We start from the raw sequence: 15,960 nt of genomic DNA, 5'->3' as shown, positions 1-15,960 counted from the left end.
AAAAAAAAAGCTAAATGTAATTTTGGGACAGTAATGAGCTTTTATCCAGTAAGTTCATGGTCACTGACTGATCGGGTAAAACGGACTACAGAACGCTATCAGAGCAATTTCCATTGCAGCAAATAATTTTCGTGTAAGCAGTACAACTTAGTTATTCAGACAAAAATGTAGAAGTGTACAATGGATACTTTTCTAGACAAAAAAAGTCCTGAATCAATTGCAGATATTTTCAAATATTCTACAATTATACAATAAAAACAATTTCTAGTTCTTCTTAACATGGGAAAGGTGCATTGCTATAGGTCTGCATATGAAAACTTGATTGCAAAAGTACTGATGAATATTACAATGACAAATTCATCAAGTTGTACTTCAAATGAGTATAATGTTTGACAACACTTCATGCCATTCAGCTTTAGTTTACCGGCTTCTGCTCATCAGCGCAATTTGATCTCTATGCCACAAAGGAAGAAAACAGAAATAGTGAGAATATTAAATTTGAGTTTTTCTCCGACCTTTTCGATGAAGTTCCTCCATTCCCTGGCAGCGTCCTCCAGCGCTCTCTCCTGGGCTCGGGCCACGCTACGGAGCCGTGTCCACCGTTGCCATAGCGACGACACAGTGTGACGAGTGAGAACTTTGCTGGATTCAGACATGATTTGATCCAGCTCTCCAGCACTCTCCTTCAAAGCACTCAAAGGCAGCTCCAGCACGTCAACTTGAGTCACAAGAGACTGCAGGAAAAAATAAAACAAACAACTCTCAGACAGAGCTAAAATTTCATAAAAATATATTGGTAGGATTTTTAATCAAGATAAACATGAAGATATTATTGCCCACCTCCTGTCTTCGACACTTATCCTCTGCTTCATGGACACTGAGAGCTTTGGCTGTTGTGAATTGAGATGTTTTGCTTTCTAAATCATCCATCTGTTCAACCAGCATCTCTTTTGAGTGCTGAAACGAGCTCCATAATGCATCACACCTGGGAAAATATGCACAAAACAATTACGGCACATGGTTTTATTAGCATTAAATCAAATATTTAATATTGGAAACAAAATTCAATCCAATTTAAAAATGCTGTATTTATTCCAAAGGGAAATACCTCTGCAACACTTCTCTGTAAGCCTCCACTTGCTGTGTGACTTCTTCCTTCATCTGCTGCATCGACTGAATCTTTGTCCTGATCTGTTTCAACTCTCCTGCCTCCACAAAATCGACCAGCAGAGGATCCAGGGTCCTTATCTCCTCTGCAGAAGTTGTAAAGTTTTTCTCCTGGGCTAAAATTTCTTCCACATTTTGCATGCGGTCTTTGCGGTTTGCGATCTCCACCCCAGATCTGGTCTCATGGAGCAAAGTGGAAACATTGTCCAGCCATTCCCGCATGGACTGCAGACATAAGCGGTGCGTCTGGACCAGACTGAGAGCTTGATCCAGTGCCAGCTAGAAATGTAGAAGGTTGCTTAATTAAATTGAAGTCCTGGCTTGAAGCTCTGATTTATGTGATACATTGAATGCTGCGCATTGCTGTCATAAAAATAAGTTAGAAGTAGGTTTAACAAGAATAAAATAGTTACCTGTTTAGCACAGACTCCTTGTTGAACCTTTTCTCCCAATTTCTCGAGCTCCTGTACTTTTTCTTCTATCTTCACAGAAACTGCTTCTCTCTTACTTTCACACTTTTCCCTTTCTCTTACACCCAAGACATCGACCAACTTCAGTCTGCTCCTCACTTCCTCCTCGGTGATTTTAAGTTTCTGCTTCTCTTCGTTTATCCTCTCAGCTTTGACCTCGGAAATGATCAAAGGCTCCTTCAGCCTTTTCTCTACGGCCTTCAGCCAGTCCAACATCCTCTCAGCCTCTTTTGAGAAATTCTCTTTCTTTGTGACTCTGGTTTCACTTTCTTTAATTAAAGACTTAATATCACTCTGCAATGACTGCAACAACTTGAGCTGCAGTTTGGTTTTCTGGAAAGAAGCAGTGTCAAACTTTAGATCAAGGTTTTTTGTGTGTGTATAACTTTCTTCTACCTGAGATCTCACTCCTTCTAAACTTCCCAGCAGCAGATAAAGATTTGCAATTTTATCTGAAGAACTCAATTCTTTATTTGACTTTACTCTGAGCAACCCCTCTTTAACAGAGTGAATCTCTGAGTTTAGTTTGGACACCACCCTGTTGTGTTCATCTACTTTTTCCAAGCAGTCGCTTAAGTGTTTCATTTTCTGGTAATTCCTTCTTTTCAGTTTGCTATGGAGAACGACCAGCTGCTGCATCTCCTCAGTTTTACTTTGGAAACACCTGATTAAAAAGCCTTGGCTTTTCCCATGAAGTTCTCCGACAGCAGTACCGAGATGAACCAAACTTTCATCAATAGTTTTATATTCATTTATCAAACGGACACCGTTCTCTGTTATGTTGATAGTCTGCTTCTCAAGATTGTCAAATTGCTCTTGGAGTTCCTCCAGTGCATTGCGAGTGATTTCAAACAAAGTGCTGAACTCTTTTCTCTCTTGGATAATCTGCTGGACCCTGTCTTTCTTCTCTTTGGCAAGAGCTAGGATGGCGTTGTACTGCTGAGGCAGAGCATTGAGCCGCTCATCCAGGTAGCAATGGTCGACCTCGTTCAGAGTAGGGAGGATCTCCTGACCGATTCTTTGGACAATGAGAAGGAGGTTCTCATACTCTGAAGCCTGCTCTAAGACACTTTGATAGTTAGACATGTGATTTAGCAAATCTGAGCTCTCTTCCACACTGTTGAAGTTGATTTCAGGGAATGTTATGACTTCTGCTCGTCTCAGCCAGTGGCAGGTTTTGTCCAGGTCAATCTGGAAGTACTTCCTTGAAGTCAAGGCTTTTTCCAAGCCTGCGAGATGCTGGGTAGTCCTCTGGAGTGCCGTTTCAAAGGCTGACTGTAGCTCCTCAAGTCTCGCCAGTGTTTCCGCTCTTTCTTTGTCGCTTGCGTCTCTCTCCAACTCTCGCCCTTGAACCCAGAGCGAAGCCAACTCTCTCTGGTAAGCCCGTAAGCTGCTCTGGACACTCCGACATGCAGCCACCTGTTTGGTTAAATCCTCCGGAAGAAGAGAAATGTGGTCTTCTAATAAAGCTTTCCTTTCCTGCTGCTTAACCCACGACAAAGCTCTCCCCACTCCTTGAAGGAACTGCGTTCTCTCTGTGAAAGCCTTGAGAAAAAGTTTTATCAGTAAGAGGTCAGATGTCCTTAGGGGTGCAATTAAAGTTTCATTTGCATTTAATTTAAAATGCCAGCTGCTTACCTTACTGAGGTACTTCCTCCTTTGTGCGACCCGAGTGCCGAGAACTTCCACCTCCATCTGGGCTTGCTCAACAAGCTCCTGTAAGCATTTCTTCTCACTCAGCCCGAGCCTGGAGGCCACAGCCTGTGCTTCGTTCATCGCCTGACCGAGCAGCTGCTGACGGGCCTCCAGCTCTACACAAACGCTCAGGTGGTCAAACAGGAAACTCTGGGCCAGGTCTGGAGGTGGGCTGGCTCTCAGCGCAGAGGTGAGAGCAGGTCGCTGTTCTTCCACCCACTCTCTGGCATCTCTCAGCTGGGTCTCGACCCTGGAGAGATCCTCCAGAGTCTGAGCAGAGTCCTGAATCTTCTGCAGAATCAGGCTTTCCAGCTGGGCCCAGCGATGCTCCAGATGACCCACCTGGTTAAATGTAAACAGCTACTGAAACAAATACCTTATCATATGGTTTAATTTTCTGAAATAGGGATGCAAGTTATTGATTAATGAGTTAATCTAAAGTTGGTTGACCTGATAAATTGACTAATGATTTATTGTTATGCGGCAATTTTATTATAAACATGAGTATTCTCTTGCATCAAGACTGCCTTTCCATAGCATAAACAGCCACATTGTTTATAATATGTATACGTTTAAAAACAACAAACTTTGCTCCATGAAGTGCATTGACACACGACAGTCATTGGCATCGTGTTTTTTTCCCCATCGTGTTAATTTTTTGTTTTTTAAGCCGTCATCAAATCTTCGCCTTCATAGCACATCAATAATATTTGGTGGAGAAGCTAAAACTGCTCCACCATTCAGTTTGGCTGACTGATCGCTATTAAGGTGGAACTTAATGAGCTTGTTGTGTGCTTATATTTCAAACAGAACCCCATAAAGTGCATTTTCCATCCCAAACTGGATTTTGTTTGGTCCGTTTCTCTTTCTTGTTTTGGTATGGCCCCGTTATCTTCATTTCTGTATCAACTGACTCTGCATAAGTATGACCACTGGCGCCCTCTTCTGAACGGAGGCCAAATTACAACACTAAAATGTAATTTTACATTTTAGTGTAGGTGAACTAAGTGGAAGTTCTAAGTTAATTGATTGGAACACATCAAATTAACCACTAATCGACAATTAAGCATAGTTTAATTAATTGTTTGCCTTCCAGTTCTGAATATCTTGGCATTTATTTGAAGACGATGGTAATACCCTCACCTGCTGTTTGACCAGCTCCTTGTCTAGCAGACTTAGTCGAGGCAGTATGGCTTGTCTCTGGTCCCTGAGGTCTTCTAGGGTTTCTTTCTGTTCATCTAGGTCACTGGCCAGTTTCCTCAGAGCCTCTAGATGCTCACCAGTGCTCTCAGTGTCAGCCCTACATACATAAATGGTGATTTTAAGGAACAAAGATGCTATAAAAGTGACGGTAATGTACAAGCTTCAAAGAATTTATAATGGACCCAATTGTATGTACCAATAATTTACATGTATAGTTAATATTAACAACTGAAAAATGAATTAAATAGATACCTGGCGAGATAGTCCCATTCTCTGGATACTTGATGGAAAAGTTCTTCCACAGCAGCAACACTTTCCTGGTACTCTCCACTTCGCTGCATGTCCTCCCCTCGCTGCGCCTCCAGCTCTTCAGCCTGCTGGCCCAGCTCTATCCAGCCTCTTTTCACCCTCCTTATCTCCTCCAGCACAGGAGAGACCTGTCCCCCCGTCAACCTGCCAATGGCTTCACTCAAACGAGCTGCCTCAGACTGTTTCTCTCTAATCTGCTGTAGAAACTCCTGCAGGAAAGAAAGCAGATTATTCAACATTGAGGTATCATGAAATTGGCATTCAGGTGTTTCTATTTGTCAGTCTGACAACACAGAGCATGGTCTGTGTTGCTTTGTTGTAAAAGAGAGAGATGAGGAAAAACTGCTGATTGACATCATGGTGAAATATAACTATCAACTATCAGAAGTTTCTACTCTCTACTTGGTGATTCTGTGTTTAGCTGTTCTCCAACTTGAACTGAGCCACTGACTGAGCTAATGCTGCCAATGCCCGATTCTTCTCTTTGCATTTTTCTGTTTGTGCATAGAAAGTAATCCTGGCTCAGTTCTTCAGTTGAGTCAATGGACATTTTCATAAAAGTTAACTTTGTCAATTTTGTTTGTGTGTTTATTAGTGGTGGGACTTGGTTAGCATTTTTAATTGAGCTAATGGCAGGGTCTGTAATTAAGGAATTGCAATTGACATTGGGGACATCTGTGCTTGCTGCAATATGTATTGCATTGAGATGGTATTTTAGGCTTAAATAGCTCCTTAAATAGGCCAATTCCTTTTTTGTACAACTTGCACACAATAATAGTCTTTTCAAGCATCCCATCAGATCATTTTTGGAGCAAAAAGTAACTCCCAGTCTCTACTGCTGCTCTTTGCAGATGCCACTTGTGCATCAGATTTTCCAGGGTACACAAATTGACAAAGATTCTGGTCTGGGACTTTTGTAAGTTTAATCAGTGTAACTAATTAAGCAAAAGTAATGTGTTAAAGTCCTGGCCCTATTTTTTTTAAGCTCAAGTAGTTCAGAGGTTCTTTGTTTAGCCGCGACTCTTTCCTGTCTGTAGCTCTGGCTGCCAATAACTCCTCGTTTTTCATTACCACAGAAAGTGTCCCTCACACAGTGTTTTTTCTGTGGTTCTTTCCTGTTTTGGCCCAAATGCACAACCAGTTATAAAAAAAAAAAAAGCCTGAGGGTAATTCTGCTGGAGGATTTTTCTCTCTAAAGGCATCGCTGTAAATTCAGTGAATTGGATGGGGTTCCTTTCTACTAAATATTTTTTTGACAAAAGGCATTTTATGATTAATTTTATAGTAAACTGAATTTGATAGAATGGACCATAATCTGAATAGACTATAATCTAAATAGACTGAATTCAAAAGTATGATTGGATTTGAATCTACCTATTTGATTGCATTGTGCTGCAAAGAATCAAAGTTACTGTATTTAAATTTAGGTTGCACAGGATTTACCAGACGAATCTAGGTTGATTCAGTTTTTGGAGACATTGTAGAGTTACACAAGCAGACTGGCTGATATAATCAGATCTGAAAAAACAGATGGTTTGCCACTAAACTAATTAGAAAGGTTCCTCCTATTCCAACCATTTATTTGGAAAATACTGAAGGATTGAGCAGGCTCGTGAGTCAAATTTTGACTCAAGAAACAGTCTTTCCCTGTTTTCTTCTTCCCTTGTTGCACACTTGTTAAATCTGAAGGCAGACAGACCTGTGCCTTGTCCAGTTGGTTTTGTGCAATCTTTGGCTCCAACTCTGCAGGTCTCCTGATCAGGCTCTGAAGCTGCTGCTCTGTCTCTCTGAGCTGGGTCTCTAAATCCATTTTCTGCTCCTCGATCTCCCTCCAGTTGTCTGCCATTTCTTCACAAAGAAGCATTCGCTCCTCGATCTAACAGGAAGCATACAAAACAGTTACTCCAGTAAAAACAAAGCGAAACATCTGCGTTTAATGCAAAAGCTTCCTGTAAGTGAACTGACCTGCAGTTTGATCTGCTGGATGGCTGCAGCAGCCTCCCTGACCCTCGGTTCAGACAGGTCACACGCTGAACACACAAGCTGGAGGTACGTGCTGGCCTGCTCCTGAAGCGCTCGCTCCTGCTTCACCTGTTTTTAACATTTCTGTTCATTTCCTTCTCTCGCAATTGTGCAAAATAGCAACATTTCTCTCTATTTTTGACTATCCAAAAACATCTAATCATGCAAACTAAAAAATATTAATTATTCTAAGACTTTAAAAAACACATAATTTTTATTTAGTAAAAATAAATGTCGTTCTTTACCTGCTGGAGAGCTTCCTCGAGGCTGAGAGATGGTTGTGGGTGAGGGTCTAGTTTTTCTGAAACAGAGGTTAGCCAGGTCTGGCACTGCTGCAGCGTGTCCTGCAGACTGACATGTCTCTGCAGCTCATGGTCCAGGCTCTGGTATACCTGCAGAAAAATGGAAAATAGGCGTATTATACTATGTTTCACAACATCAGTAATTTAGATTCTTTTGTAAGATACAGTAACTTGCTACAGTTTTCTCATTCCTTGGATATATCTAGATTTTGCCATGAAACAACCACAAACTGTAATGTATTTTTTGTGATTTGAGGTGATAGTAAGGCATAATTATGTTGTGAAAGGAAAATGACAACATTATCTAGTATTTACTTTGATACCCCTAAAATGAATTCAGTGGAGCAATAGTCTTCAAAAGTCGTCTAATTACTATAAATTACTATAAATAAAGCTCTTTGCTTAAACCTTTATTAAACCCTATAAAAAACTCATTGAGATTTCTTTTACAAGGTGACCTGGCCAATAAGGGCAGCGCACGTCATAATAGACCAGACAAGTCGACAGAAATAAAAAAAAGATCATTAGAAATTCACAAAATGTGAGCAGTTTCACAATTAAGTTCAGTAGTTGCAATAATAATTTAAAAAACTGTGGCAATCTAAGATTTGAAACACAGTCACAGTTGACAGGATATCTTTTGTGTTTTTTGGGACAGGGGTAGGGGGGTTAACAAAAGGCCTAAAAAGATAGTTGCAAAAAATCTGTGTGGCAGAAAACTAATTCTGAAAATGCAATGCCAGCAGTGATACAAGGTGGTGGCAGCACTATGCTGTGGGAATAACATTTTCAGGAGGGAGAAGGAAGCTGGTCAGAGGTCTTTTTATGATGGATGAAGCTAAACTTAGGGCAATGTGGGAAGAAAAGCTTCAATATAAATGGTTTAAATCAAACCATATGCATGTGTCAGAAGGGCCCAGTCAAAGTCTGGACAAAAATCTATTTGAAAATCTGCATAAAGATTTATAAATATCCATTTAGGCCTCTCTGGCACCTTCAAAGACATAATAAATCACAGAGCCCCCCTCCTACCCAAAAAACCAGGCAGTTATGCAGCTTTGTATTTAACAGGTGTTGAATGTAGAGGCGTCCAAGCCCTCCAGGGGAGAGCGAAACATCACGGTCTGATTGACAGTGTTAATTTGAGAGACTGAAAGGAGGAGCAAAGGGAGGGCCAAAGTGTTGGCAAACTGCCCCGCGACTTTGGCAAGGGCTTGAAGTCTGTCGTGGTGGCAAGTGGCAGGCAGGATATTAGAGCTGTGTGGCGCTGGGACACAGTTGGCAGCCATTACAACGCTGGAGGCGCGCTTGTTGGGAGGCCAGCAGTGTAGTGGTAAAAAGTGGCTGGATCACACAATGCCAGATTGGGTGTGTGTGCGGTGGCGGAGGTGGTATCTTGGGACACGGGCTACGATGATGGAGGAGATGGTGCCAAAATGACAGAGTGGGGTTGGATTATGGGACTAGCCAGATCTACTGGATGGCTGTGTGTGATCATTTCTGGCTCAGGCATGAAAAAGTGGGGTTGACAAGGGATCTGTGGAGATTAATATGGAGAGATTGAGTTAGTGATGTTGGATGGTGAGGTCTGAGTGCGGCTGCTGCTGAGCTCTTCTTTGGCGGATTTAATTGGCTGTGCCCTCTAAAGCGGCACTGAAGGGCTGTCTTAACAGAGACGGGTTTAAGTGTCAAAACGGGTTGGGATTAAGTGGATACCTAGGCTGCTGGAATGCTATCAACCTCCTGTCTGTGCATGTGGTTGTTTTTACACATGTGGGCAACTAAACACTACATGCCATGGATAATAAATGTTTTATAGAACCGTACTCTTCTCTCATTTTCCTTTGCTCCCTCCTTTTCTTTTGCAGTCTTACTCACCCTCTGCGCTGTGCTGCAGATGGCGGAGTAGCTGTCTCTGATGCCTTGTTGGTGAGTCTGGACCTGCTGTCTCAGTCGGCTCTGCGCGCGATCGCTGCAGCCTTGCACTAGGCCCTCTCCTTGCTTTTTCAGAGCTGTCAAACGTTCTTCAAAACCTGCAATCTCCTCCATGGTGGCCTGAAGAAGGTCAAGTAAAAGACTAATTCAACCCTGCTTGATGAGACAGACTTTCTCTAAACATAAAGGACTTAATAAGAAAACACTTGAAAGATAATTATGGATAGGGAAACAGCTCTGACTGCTAGTCCAGCTTTCCAAATTAAACATCTGTTACAGATTTTTTTATAAAATAGCCACACAGAAAATGAAGTAGGTGAACAAAGACATCAACATTGTGATAATAAATAGCTCAGTAGCAATTATCAAATTAGGGCTCAAGCTGCACGATTTTGTCACCAACATGGCAAATGGCAGCAAAAGTGAAATAATGTGATTTGTCACCTTGTGCCTAGCCAGCTGTTGAGTCGCTGCTTCCAGGCTGACGCTCACGCTTGGATCTGGAGTAACCATCCTGCTGGACATCTGCAGCAGCCAGCGCTCCACTTCCTGCAGCTCATTGTGGTAAGCTTCCTGTTCCTTCACCTGGCCTTCCAGATTCTCCACGTGAGCCTGGACGCCACAGACAGCACAGAAGGAAAATGTAAAACAAGCAGCTCGCCATGCACTGGAAAAAATTGTTTTGTTTCTTATTGCCATTGCATCAGAACTTGTCCCAACCATTGCAGCCTTGCAGAGAGCAGTGTAGTCCTTTTGAATTCTGTGCATTTTGTCTCTGATGGAAGGATAGTGGACAGAAGCCAGGAGAGCATCTCCCTTCTCCATCACAGACCTTATGGATCCATCATGGGACTGAACCATCTGTAAGAGAGCCTGAGGACACACACACACAGACACCCCCACACAGATTTCTTTGATAATTAATATGTCTGCATGGAGGAAGCAAAACCCTGCTTTAAAAAGACATTATTTATAAAAGTTTGCTTTTTCACCATTCTTTCCTATCTTTGTTTGATGCGCTTGTTTTACCTTTTCTAATTTTATATCAGGTATTTAATACTTCTACCTGTACTGTCCTTTTACAGAGTTACTTGAGTTATGTTCAAACAGCAGCTGAATGTGACCCAAATCTGCTCTTTTGGCCATATGCTACCCATATCTGACTTTTTCACCAATCTTTTCATACCCAGAAAAATCTGATTTGTGTCCTTTCCATATGTGATGCTAATTCGGATATGTATTGGATTGTTTTCAATGTGTCTGCAGTCTAAACGGCCATGTCGCATTTTATCTGACTTTGATGTCATAATTCTACACCAGAAAAAGCTTGGTGGGGTAAATCAGGACATAACATCTCAAAATCAGGATTATAAACTTATGAAAGAAGTCTGTGTCAATAAAACACAGCACATCACATCACAATCCCAACACCTCTGGCTCTGATTACACGTCCAGACAAACTTCCCCACATAAACTGCACTCAATGCTCCACAAAAGGCCATTTCTATTAGTTGTGCTCTCATTTTATTGGCTTCCTTTGTGTTGTTATGACCTTGGGACAATACTGTCAGCCCCATTGCTGAGTAAACTTTAAAATCATTCCTAAAATAGTTTCATCCATTATTACTTCTGTAAACTGTGTGCTGCTGTGTGGTGTCAACTTCCTTCTTCTGCACAACCAGGTCGTAAACCGTCCACACCGTCCTGTAGCACTGTGATTGGATTTAGTTAGTAGTACGAATGACCAGAAAAAAAAAAAAATTTAATTGGATTTCAGCCAGAAAAAATAAAAAATGAATTTAGTATGAAGGCCTGCTGTGTGAACAGCCGTATGTGTGGACTATTTGTAGATTAGATTAAAACTCTTAACTAGATCAGCAGTTATCTTAAGTGTATTCACTTTTGAATTTTTCCAAGGTCACTCATGGCCAATTAAGATAATAGTATTCAGCTCCATCTCACCTTTTAAATCACCAAAGTGTAAAATTTCCTGACTGCTGAATTAATGGTCTGAATTAATTTTTTCCTGCTTTACCTTATACTTCGCCAGCTGAGCTCTGCGCTGGTAGAGTTCAGCCTTGGGCTCCACTGGCGTGCCGAGCAGAGCCCTGGTCTCCACGAGCCACTGGACCTGAGCCTTGTACCGGTCCTGGAACTCCTTTGCAAGCAGCAACGCTCTCTCCAGGAAGCTGCGCTCTTGCCTCAGTCCCCCGGCGAGCTCTTCCAGCTGGGCAAGACGCGCTTCGACTTCTGCTCCTAAACTTTCAGCTCCAGCCTCGTCCAGGAAGCCTGCTGCCTGCTCCGCGCGCTCCCTCAGGGATTTCAGGAGATTGTGGCCATGCTGAAGATCAGACTGCAGGTTCTGGTTGAAAGCGAGCAAAAATATGCAGATGTGTGCAAGTCTTTTGAATGTTTTTTTTACATTGTAATGACAAATTTCAATGCAACTCATTCAGATGTTATTTTATAAACTAAAACAAAGAACTACATAATAGTGAAGGCGAGAAAGATGATGCATGCCTTTCGAAAACGTTCACAAATAAAAATTAAACAAAAAATTGCAGTGTGCATTTGTATCTAGTTTCCTTTACTCTGAAGGTTCATGTTCCAGCAGGATACCTACTCTTAACCTACAGCCAGAGCTCCAATGAAACGGTTTAAATCAAGCTGTTGGGATGGACTAGTCACAGTTTACATTTAATCCAATTGAGAATCTGTTTCAAATTGCCATTCATTGATCATCTCAATGCAATGTGAATAAGTTAAGATATCCCCCCCCAAAAAAGAAAAAAATGTGAAGCTCACCCAAAACAGCTGGACCAGCAGCAGTTCTAGAGTACAGACCTTGTTGGGATGGATAAAAATCCACGCCACAATTTTCAGTTTATCATTAATGTGTTATTTTCCTTCCCCTTCAAAATCATGCAGCGCTTTGTCTTGGTTTATATAAAATCCCAGTGTAAAACGTCCTATGAGTATGAAGTGTTTTGCAAGGCTAGCTTAGCATTGGGGCCATCAAGAATGAATACAAAATTATACGTTCTCTTTATTTTAAGGAACATTTATCTCATAGCTTCAATTACAGTACATTCAGTGCGCTATTTCTTGGTTTTTATTTGGCCTTCACCTCCCATGCTGCCCTGTGCCACAAACTGCCCTGGCAGGGCTTTTGAAAAGCTTTGAACCCATCAGGTAGGCTGACACCTCCATCCTGAAATGTGAAGAAGAATTCGGAGTTCATGGCGAGGAAGAACCACAGTGAATAATATGAAAGGAGGACCCAATTATAAAGACCCTTAACAGGCAACAGTAGCTACGGGGGTTTCCAGGGCAACACTACACACCGCTGTACACACATGAACTGACCTCCCCTCGATGGGATGCCATACAGCTTTCATCATCGGCCTATTATTGGATGAGCAGAGACGGTAACCTCACACTCAAACAAGCTCGGCTCTCAATCCAGCTCTGTGGGGAACATAACGAGACCTGCGTGTGTTTGCACACGTCTCTGTGTCCTGCTTAATGCGACGCTGCAGGTTTGATCACTATCTCCGATGTTCCTGCCTTGTCACTTTAACAAGCAACATGCCTCATATTTAAATTTCATGCAACTCTGCATCAAAAGAAGTATTCAGCAATTACTATTTGTTGTAGAGTTGCATATTGTTCCTTATAATTATCTCCTCTTTCTGTCTAAATTTAAACTATTCCTTGTCTTACAGTGAGATTTCTCAGTGTACGCTTGCAGTTTTTGCTGAAACCGATTAGGAATAAACTTCACTAAAATCTATTTCATTTTGAAAGTTCTTTTTTTTAATCTATTTTTACAGCAGATATTTAGCTTAATTCTGTCTACATTGAGGCCTTGAGTTATTAGTTAGCACATTTCAAAGAACATTATCTGAAGTCCTACACACAAAGTACCCTTTATGATTCAACTGTCTAGTACCTGCAATTATCCAAGTCAAGTTCTTTGTGTGCTACATGTAATCATGAGCTTGAGAGCTTCTGGATTTTATTCTGTGTGAGATCTTGGGTTCTTTAATTAACTCTAATGTTTCTCCTTCAGTTCTGAAAATCAAGTTGATGATCAACTAAAAATCTACAATTTTGCAAAACTATTATCATTGTAAACCTGTATGCAAATTAGTTTCAAATCTAGGTTTTACTGTGCAAATCTCTTGCAACAGTAAAATGTTGCAATGTTTTTGTGTTATTTTGTGTTTATCTGTAGGTCAGTTGATTTCCATTTAATCAATTGAATTGATTAAAAATACTAAAGGTTTTACAATTTATTGACAAAAAAATTCATCTTTAAACTAACAAGGTTCATAAAATGTCATTTATCCATCAATATATTGAAGCCTATTGAAGAGCTTCAATAGACAATGACTTGCAGAAAGAATAAAAAACCTTTTATGAAGACCACTTTACAAAAGTTACTCCAATGTCTGTATTCTTATAAGCAAAGTATAATGTAATCAGGGGCCATTTAAAACAGCTAATTTTGTACGTTGAAACATCTGGCTCTAAAGCGATTTTACTTGACATGTTTGGACTTGAGCAGACTTTATGCAATATTTCAATGGCAGAGATATTAATTACAATTACAAATTAACATGAATCAACTTAATACCTTAATCAAGGCCACCACAACACATTAAAAGAAATCACCCTGAACCATCAATTGCCAGCTTGAAAGAAGTTCTGCATGCAAAGATCAATCTCTTTTTATTCATATTTAATTTATGTTAAGGAAAATAACCAATTTCAGGAAATTATCTTTCACAGAATTAAGGGAAAAAATAAAGATTAAAACCATAAAAATGCAACAACTTTCAAATAAAGAAAACATCCTTGTCTGTTGCCAAATAGTAATTTCCTCCAAACCAACAGATTTGTAGCCAAAAATAAAGTTCAAAACCAGCTAATGGGCCTTAACACAGCTATTGACTTCTGGTCTGTGTGTCAGTGCGTAATCGTCCCGGCTCACTGAACATCCCAGCTTCCCTCACAACAGGAGATGAGTAAGTGATGAAGCACGCTCATGTGTTATCTTCAGCACTAGGGGGACACATGTGGTGGCCGCACATCTTCGGTCGCAATGCGGAGACAGAGCATCGATCCCTGAAAGGGGATTACGGCGAAGACCACACCAGATGATGTATCGCAAGTGTTATGTGGGTGTGTGGGTGTGTGGTGCGACTGGTTTACAGGGGGGAAGATGAGGAGAGGCGAGATACTAAAGAACTGAAGTGGAAAAAATGCGTGAAACCACATAGGACTCTCAGGTTTTTGGAGTTAGATCTGTTCAGGTTTGTGCTTCGTTTTTAGAGATGAAAAGAGAAAAAACTGCGAGTGTATGTGTGTGTGTGTGATGTGGAGCGGTAAGGGCACTGCATCAATTACAGCGTCTGTGCCAGCAGGTTCCTGACACCGACTCTTCTTCATCCTCTTACACACAGTGGGAGGTCTCTCTCTGATACCGCGTTTCCTCTAAACCAGCACCAGCTTTGTCTTCATAAAGAGCCGATCGATACACACATACCCATCAAACCCTCTGTGCGCTCGATGTGAACTACGCCACACAAACAATAGTGTGGATTTTTTTCTTTTTACTGTAGCGGTTATGTGTCTGAGAAGCGTTAAGACAAAAGAAAAAGGTGTTGCTTTATACTTCTGTAATGTTCTTTAACTTGTCCACTTCCCACAAACATTTCATTGGCCAAACATTTCAGGATTGTTAATAATATTAGGAGGAAAAAATTATTTCACTCAAGTTAAATTCTTGCCATTTTCTCAACCTGTGCAGTTTGGTGAATCAAACACAGAGTAACAGTTCATACTAACCACATGCCGTGGCATCTAACTTCAGAAATAAATGCAGCCCAAACTTTGACTAACAGATCAATACCTCTAATTTCTTCGTCTTTCTCTCCATGGCTTGCCGGTCGAGCGGTTCAGAGCGGTCTGTCAACGTTGTGAAGCTTTTCTGAGTTGAGCCAAGCCACTCGCTGAATGACATGCAGAGGCTTTCTGCCTCTTCCATGCTCTTCAGCTCCTCCTGCAGCTGCTTGATCATATCCTGAAATCAAACAGGGGCAAAGGTTAGAAGATAGCTTTCCCAAAAATAAGATCACAGCATTTAACACAAAGAAACGTCAATGTATTTTATTGATATTTAATGTGAGAAACAATGAAAGAAACAGAGAGAAAGTTAATGAGAACCAACATGGTTGTTGGTCACAAGCCTTATTTTTATCTGTGGAGGAAAACTAACACTACAATGGGCTGGCTTAGATCAAAGCATATTTATGTTAAATTACCCCAAAATTGAGACTTCATTTGGTTAAAAGAATTTAACATTTTTGTTCAGTCTTCTGTCAAAAATGAGTCGCTATACGCTTTTTACAATTTAAAACTGCTATATGCCATGAATCATCTCGCTTTGACTTCACAATTATCCACTGCTTTCTGGTACATTACAATAAATCATTAATAAATAAATTGAAGTTCATGGTTATAATTCTGAGCCAAGAGAGGAGACAAAGTTAAAGGATTCTTAGGGTTTTTTGTTCTTCAGGACACTGGGAATATGACAGACTTTGTTCAAAACAAGTGACTTTAAAAAAAAAAGTTATTTGTATTAGTAGATTTTTCAGCATTTGACTTAGGGGAAAATTCGAGATGCATCCCATGTTTCTTTTCCTTTCAAGGTGTGAGTTTTTTCCCAACAGTCTAACATCGGTCACTGAGGACCACAAACTCTCTGATCTGGCGTCAAAACAGAAAATACCTGCTTTCTCCCTTTCACTTTCATCTGTTCAATGTCAATAGCTTCACTTCAAAGCAGC

At 40.9% G+C, this 15,960-nt stretch overlaps 1 protein-coding gene across 9 annotated transcripts in view; it reads right to left on the bottom strand.

Moving 5' to 3' along the window:
- LOC102226915 (nesprin-1-like) overlaps positions 1–15,960 on the bottom strand; it is a 145,690-nt gene that overhangs the window by 49,829 nt on the left and 79,901 nt on the right. For all 9 annotated transcript variants that reach the window (XM_023347782.1, XM_023347788.1, XM_023347785.1 and 6 more), the window contains 15 exons: positions 15,021–15,191; positions 11,139–11,465; positions 9,824–9,976; positions 9,548–9,715; positions 9,047–9,223; positions 7,112–7,258; positions 6,810–6,935; positions 6,544–6,720; positions 4,788–5,053; positions 4,476–4,632; positions 3,276–3,674; positions 1,581–3,182; positions 1,109–1,446; positions 841–985; positions 516–734 (listed from right to left, as the gene is read on the bottom strand). In XM_023347782.1, coding sequence (XP_023203550.1) covers positions 516–734; positions 841–985; positions 1,109–1,446; positions 1,581–3,182; positions 3,276–3,674; positions 4,476–4,632; positions 4,788–5,053; positions 6,544–6,720; positions 6,810–6,935; positions 7,112–7,258; positions 9,047–9,223; positions 9,548–9,715; positions 9,824–9,976; positions 11,139–11,465; positions 15,021–15,191 — 4,572 coding nt within the window. The remainder of the gene's footprint in view (positions 1–515; positions 735–840; positions 986–1,108; positions 1,447–1,580; positions 3,183–3,275; positions 3,675–4,475; positions 4,633–4,787; positions 5,054–6,543; positions 6,721–6,809; positions 6,936–7,111; positions 7,259–9,046; positions 9,224–9,547; positions 9,716–9,823; positions 9,977–11,138; positions 11,466–15,020; positions 15,192–15,960) is intronic.

The sequence above is a fragment of the Xiphophorus maculatus genome, chromosome 15, assembly GCF_002775205.1.
Source record: "Xiphophorus maculatus strain JP 163 A chromosome 15, X_maculatus-5.0-male, whole genome shotgun sequence".
NCBI lineage: Eukaryota > Metazoa > Chordata > Actinopteri > Cyprinodontiformes > Poeciliidae > Xiphophorus > Xiphophorus maculatus.
This window is presented reverse-complemented; position numbering and strand designations above follow the sequence as displayed.